The sequence below is a fragment of the Manacus vitellinus genome, unplaced genomic scaffold (assembly GCF_001715985.3).
Source record: "Manacus vitellinus isolate BGI_N305 unplaced genomic scaffold, ASM171598v3 scaffold_11_pilon, whole genome shotgun sequence".
Lineage (NCBI taxonomy): Eukaryota > Metazoa > Chordata > Aves > Passeriformes > Pipridae > Manacus > Manacus vitellinus.
Genome location: NW_021938895.1, coordinates 7488031 through 7495126, shown reverse-complemented (window position 1 = coordinate 7495126; position 7096 = coordinate 7488031). Strand labels below are relative to the sequence as shown.

The window sequence follows — 7096 nt, the reverse complement described above, 5'->3', positions numbered from 1 at the left end:
TTCTGTAAAGCCAGCTTTATTAAGGTAAGAAAACAATATAGAAAAATGTGTAAACACAAGATCAAGTAAGCTAACGTTTTACTGGAAGCTGAAACCTTGTGGTGACAGACCTACTGATCACATATTTAACAAGCAAACCACAACAGGTAAACAGTTACATGTAAACTGTGTTTTTGTGAACTTCAGAAATGACTGTCAAGAACTAGCATTGCAGCATGAGTTTTCTTATAAATAACCCGTCAACAGTTTTTTAGAGAAAATATAACTGTTCTGTCTCTCAAAATAGCTATAAAAACAGTACAAATCTCTTCCTAATATCAAAACCACAGTGTTAGATCTAGACAGGTAAAAAATCTAAACTGCTTAAGAATTATATTAAAATAACTCCATTAAAAATTTACCTATATTAAAAATATTTCTTTTAAAGGCTGTTCTAGCCAGAAGTTGAATTTTTAAACATAGTGCTTACAATACACATATGTAGAGGTTTTCAGACATAACTATTGGTTTATTAAGAGGCTGGCTGAGTTAAGAACTTTATCATTAGTGGTGTCATCCAGTCACGAAGATTTGTTGTACTTCTGAGCAACGCCATAGGGAACGTGTGCAGCTATGGTGCCTAATTTCTGTGCTCCTTCAATGTGGAACATCTGGTCATCAAAGAAAATGTGAGGGCGGATTTTCACTAGGATTGGTCCTTTAGGAGCTCCTGCTAGGAAAAGTGCCTCATCAATCTCCAGACCCCAGCTACGGAGAGTCTTCAGCACTCTGGCTCCAGAGCTCGCTGCACTTCTGGCTGTGACCAGGTAGGTCCTTATAGGACAATTTAATCGTTCATTTTTTGCATAGAACTTCTTCTGAATTTTCCCCAGGTCTTCCAGAAAACCCTTCAAAGGGCCCTGAGTATAAAATACCAGAAGCATATTTAGTATTTGTCCACAGTTCCCCAAAACATTCTTTTGCTTTCTTCCAGACTGCCAGTTACACACAGAATTCCTTTCCCTAATGCTACTCTGCAAATTCTCTGTGTAACATATCCAAATGGGTCTGCACCCTCACTAGGAATTCACACACTGGAAAAAAGTTAAAACCATAATCCTACATGGTATGATCAGTGGGAAAATAATTCTCACTAAGGCGATCTCTTACAATATAAGCTTATTACTATAGTCTTTAGTGTTCCTTTAAAAATACTGAACTCTTTTTACTAAGAACCATGAGCTGCAATTCTTTCTCCTGCACAAAAAACGGATTAATGACCATACTACACTCCAATTAAAAGAAATAAATGACAGTTTGGTTCTTCAAATTGCAATATATTGTACCATTCAGTATTTTCATAAATCAAGCTTTTATTATGAATTTATACTATTTTTAACAATAGCAGAATTCATCCTTCAGTTTAAGCTGATGTTAAAATATTTGTGTTTTTTAGACAAATGGCATAGTTCTGCTTGGGAATAAGTAACCTGTTTCAATAACCAGAGTATCTCAGTGTTAGAAATTAACATTACCTACACAGTCTGATTAAAAAAATAATCCAGGAAATCAGTACTAGTATTTCTTTTTCTAATAATACCATTAAAATACAATTGTAAGTCACTGTCTTATATATGCAGTTCTCTCAGAGAAGTGAGAGATCTGGTGAAAGGACTGCAATGGTGGCCTTTTTTATGTCAAACATGCATTTTAAAGACTATCCTTGAAAAGGAAATAAATTGGGTACTCAGCTTCCACAAAGAACACATACGCACTGGGGAAAGTGGAGAAACACAGCAGCAATGAAAGTCATCAGATCTTTTGGAAACTTACTGACTCAAGAAAATACAAACCTGTGCAAGAGGCTTATTTTCATTCAGCTGTTCATGTTCAAAAAATCTATCTAATCCTTGCTCTTTGACAATCTGTTCTGATTCATCAGAAAAGATAACAGCATCCCCATCAAATGCCACCCTCAGCTGTGTATCCGAGTAAGAAACATCTTTGTTGGCAGTGAACATCGTAGCTGATGCAATGCCTGAAAATGGATCAGAGAACCTCAGTTAGTCCTGCTAAGTCATTCATTAAACCACCAGCAGTTTGGTTCCAACAACTTATTTGTGGTGACCTTTATGTGTGGTGAGTGGAAATGATCATGAAAGCTAATTAGTAATGGCTGTTCTGTAACACAAATGCATAGAAGCTGTCCCATTGACAAAACTTCTTGGACATTCTTCCTTCCATTTTCACATGGAAGAATGTACAAGAACAGTCCCCAAGGTGTACTGCAAATGAGACAAAGCAGGCAATTCCAAGGAAACCACTCAATCAAGCTATTTGCTATTTTTAACTTCTTATGAAACACAGAGGTTGTTTTTTTAAGTCGTATTGAAAAAGATGAGGCTATTCAAATAGAAGTTGAATAGAGGTGGAGATCCCTTTCTTGTTGAATAGGAGAAGACAGAAAGGTGTAGGGTGATTTGGCTGTCATATTAGTAGCCTGAAGGGTCAGAGAGGAACAGTATCATGTGATTTTATTTGATTAAGTAAAAATAAGCGGTAAACTTGCACTGTACAAAGTGGTGCCTTTCTGCATTTGATGAAGCAGCACTACTTTCTGTGAAAGACACACAGTATATTAATTTTTGAACAAGCTAAACAGAGAGATAAGGAAAGTCAATTCAAACCTGCTTCTATAGCTTCTTGCACTTTTTCAGAGTCTGCTGAGAGGTACAGGTTTGTAAGGTATGCAGTCAGGTAACCAATAGGGCTTTGTCCTCCCGTCATACAGAAACGTTCAATTGTTAAGCCTAAAGTAAGAACAGCACAAGGTGTGACTCTGTCTTGACACTGCAAACCTGTAAAAGTAACCTGAGAAAAGGTACACTAGCCTAGCTGACAGTAAACTTAAAAATAAAAATAATCATCGTAATTTCAATGAGTTACACAACTTAAACTGACTAAAATGTTTGATCAATCCATCCTCATTCATAATTTAGGGGAAAAAAATCCCTCTAAGATGGCAGAGTAACTGCTATGAAGGTGTATGTCTAGAGAGCATAGACAACAAACATCAAAGTTTAAAGACTTAAGATTCACACCTGACATGTTATATCTAGAGCATTGGACCAAACTGTTTAATATATCTCACTTGTGCTGACACCCAAAAATAAATATCAAGGCAGCTGTTTTTCCCAAGGTCAGAACAGGAAGAATAAAATTAATTCATATCATTATGCAACAGCTGTCAATTCTACCCGTTAGTATTTGTTTTATTCACCATAGTGATTGATGCTGTTTATGAGCCTCACTCCCACTTGGGCATGGTTATTAGTCATCAGGACGATATCAAATCGTTCTTCATCATCAGGGTATAGTTCAAGAAGCCGGGCATTGACATGCTCCAGAGCCTGAAGGATAAAAATGTGGAAGTCAACAGACAAGTGGAATGTGCCTCCTTTTGTTAATCACTGTAGTTTTAGTGACAGAATTGTCTTGAAGGAGAATGTGAAATACCTGATAGCTTAACTTGCTGAACTTGTTTTATTCCTTTCTGCTTTGTTGCTCCCAGTAACCATTTGACTGGTTCATTTGAAAGGAGGCAAATAAGTTTATTTTGTTGAGTTATACAATTTAACTTTCTTGTGGAAATTCTTTTTCTTAGGACATCATAATCATCCAGAGTAAGTCAATGCACTGTTGATCATTATCACAACCACTATTAAATTTTTTTCTTGTCCACTTCAAAATTGTTCTTGTGAAATCAAGGAGAAAGTATAAAGGAAAGTATATGTGCAGCTGCTTGTTTTGTGTGCACAAATGTGAATTTGGGTCACATACTTATGCAAAGATTTACTGACACAGTTCAGGTGGTCAAGAGTCAAAGATCAACCTTAAGTAATGAGTACAAAATCATATCCTGTCATACATGATTATCCTGACAATTTCTAATTGCAGTACTGAATGAGACAGATTTTGATTTGATATCCCTTTAAAGATAATGGGCCAACATGTTATATCCACAGTCTCGCATTTTTATTTCCTTGACCTTTCATCTGCTCATCTCTGTCTGTATCCATCTGTTCTCTCTTATTTAGAACCTCATCCCTTTGGAGTAAGACCTCCTTTTTGCATTCCTTGAATGGAATGGAATTCTTTGGGATTACAGCAATGAAATCAACAATGAATTATCAAATGAATACAAAGATGGATTGATTTTTGATAAGGTGCTTTAGAAAGTCAGTCCAGTTGTTAAGAACTAAACTACAAATTTAATAATTAAATTCTGGGAATCTCACTTAAAAGCATGGCTATGTGATGTGGGACTGTGCTTAGGAAATTTCTAAGTGAGAGCCTGGTATAAGGCCTAGGAAAAAATCTTAGTATGTGGTCATAACCTACTTCTACTCCTAATAATCTACTACACTGGCAATTTCTTAAATTATTAGGAAGTAGGGGTGAGCAGAGGAGGGGATACCATTTTTTTTGTCCATTGCCTGTATACTTTTTACCCTAAGGAGACCCTGGCCTGTGATTACAAATCTTAAGTGCTACAAGCATGAGATGTAATACTTTTAAGTTAGTATTATTCCCTTTTGCCTTCTTTGTCTCCAAGTGGAAAAGATGACTCAACAAACCCACAGTTCTCCAGCCTAATGATTTCTGTGACTAAGCAATATAAAGAATTCAAACACAAATATCATACTGGAAGGGAATAGAGGTCAAGGTGCATTTAGCTGGGCATAGCTAACAGTTCTGATTTTCAAAGTATGAGGAGTTAAACAGTCAAACCTTGCTTTTACTTGAAGTGAATCTGACACTGAATTCTAACAAATCTTAAAAACTGACTCTGCTAGTAGGGCTGCTACACATAGGAAAAGAAGCAGTAAATTCCCTCGTCAGCCTATCCTCACTGGTGTACAAAGTGAACTATGACCTCATTTTTATGTTAAAAGCACCCTTAAAGTGCTTCTGCTATCAATACTACTAACAGCTATGCTATATTTACAGCAGCATGTGTATTGACATAAGCAATTTTTCCACGGTGTAAATCCAAAATATGATTAATTAAGAAAATGTTTTAAAGTCCTGAGACTAAAACTGAATTACTCCAAATCTACTTTTAAAACTTGAGGTGTTCTACCACAACTCTGATGTCAACAAGTATGGTTGCTAATTATGATTTCATTAATTTCCTAAAATCACTGTGGGAGAGCTTATCACACAATTCTCAATGGACATAAAATTAACTCTGTACACAGCATTTTTTCAAGTCAGTTCCGCTAAAATCTGTGTTCTTCAAAACCATACATATTTTCAGGTCTTTTCATTTTTTTTGTAATTTCTCTTGCTTTCCATGATGGAGGCTGTTTTCCTTGGCCATTTCTCTTATATTGTGCAGTGAAAGTAAAATATTCCATTTCAATTCTGCTTAAACCCTGACTCTCACTAGAGAGTGTATTTTTTTCGCTGGTCCTCAAGAACAATTTCTAGGGTGACAACAAAAGCAAGGAAAAATTAAAACAGAAAAAAGGAATTAATTTCTTAATAATTAGATTAATACAGAATTAACACTGTTTTGGGTTATTTGTGGGGTTTTTGGGGTGGAGGATGTTGGGTTTTGTCTTTTTGGGTTTGTTAGGGGGGAGGAGGTTGTAAAAAACTTAAAACAATTAGGGGAATATCTTGACTGAAAAAGGTCTTAAAAGGAAAGGTACTTTGTGTGCCCCATGTCCAGCAGAAAGCACAGGTTGCTCCTTACCCACATCTGGGATGTGATGCTGTGAGCCGGGATACAAACCGTGATGCTGAGGGTGCAAGTCTGGTCCCGGTGACGGGAGCAGTACGTGATCTGCCGCAGGCGTGCGGCATTAGTGTCGGCGGGAGGGGAGGGGATGTGAAGAGGAAAGGAAAGGAGAGGTAAGAGAAGAGGAAAGAGAAGCGGTGGCCGGAGGGCCGGGGCGCGCAGAGATGCTGAGATGCTGCCGGGCTCCCCCGCCGCAGCGAGCTCACCGCTGGGAGAACAAGTCCCGAAAACGTCTCCCCGGGTCAGGATTATCTCCGCCCAAGGACGCCTCGGGCTCCTCCTCTTCCCGAAATTTGGCCTTGCAGCATCTTCCTCACCCCGCCGCACTCCACATCCTCCCTTGCCCTGCCGGGCCAGCCCGCCCCAACTCACACCCCCAGATACCTTGACGAAGTAGAACGCCGGTCCAGGCTTGAGGGTGACGTTCTCGTTGTTTTGCTGGTACTCCACGTACTTCTCCACCCCCTGTTCTTGGTAGATCCGCCGCTCCTCCACCAGGTCGAAGAGGGCTCGGGAGGAGACGGCCACGGTGATGGCGTTCTGGGGCTTGGGCTGCCGAGCGACCGCAGGGTAGCGCTGGCCCGCAGCCCCCGGATCCCCAGCTTTCCCCCGTACCCCAGCTTCCCTCAGGCCCCCAGCTTCCCCTCGGACCATCTAGCCTTCCCCAGGGCCCCCAAACTTTACCCCGGCCCTCAACCTCCCTCGAGTCCCAACGTTACCCGCATCCCCAGAGCCCCCCCCCCGCCTTCATCCCCAGCCCTGGCTCCGACCCCGGCCCGCCCACGCAGCCGGCGGGGTTTCTTGGTAACCAGGTTGTCGATCTAGAACGCATTGGCCGCCGCCCGAAGTCCTGCTCGGCCTCCTGCAGGCCGAGCCTCCGCCGCCTCGCTGGGTGCGGCGCCTCCGGCAGGCCGGAGCCGCTCATGAAGTGCCTGGCGCGGCCGGGCTCGAGGGCAGGGACGGCGGGCTTTGCCGAGCCGTGGAGCGGGGACCGGGAAGCGGTCGGCAACAGCGACAGGCGGCCGCCCCCGCCGCCACACGCCCGGGCAGGGGGAAGGCACCAGGCGCTGCCTTCCCTTTTGGCATGTGCGCCGCCCGGGCGCGCCGTGGCCCTCTATGCGTTTCACGGGCCCGGCCTGGGCCGCCGCGGCGGTCCGGCTCCCCCGGGAGCGGAGCAGCACCGGCCCCCGTGGGGCAGCAAGAGCGGCCGCGGCTTCCCCGCATCCTGCACCCGCCCGCCCGCAGCGTTTCTCCTCGCGGAGTGCGGTGCCCGCGGCGTCCCCGCCCAGCCCACGCCGTTCTCCTCCACAG

General features: G+C 42.4%; 1 protein-coding gene across 1 annotated transcript; it reads right to left on the bottom strand.

Moving 5' to 3' along the window:
* Positions 1–6439, bottom strand: LOC108644334 (cytosolic 5'-nucleotidase 1B-like). Its single transcript, XM_029965776.1, has 5 exons — positions 6170–6439; positions 3260–3389; positions 2667–2789; positions 1833–2017; positions 1–899 (listed from the first exon to the last, which is right to left on the bottom strand). The coding sequence occupies exons 1-5, from the start codon at positions 6437–6439 to the stop codon at positions 561–563; spliced, it is 1047 nt and encodes a 348-aa protein (XP_029821636.1). The 3' UTR covers positions 1–560.
* Between the last annotated feature and the right edge of the window lie 657 nt (positions 6440–7096).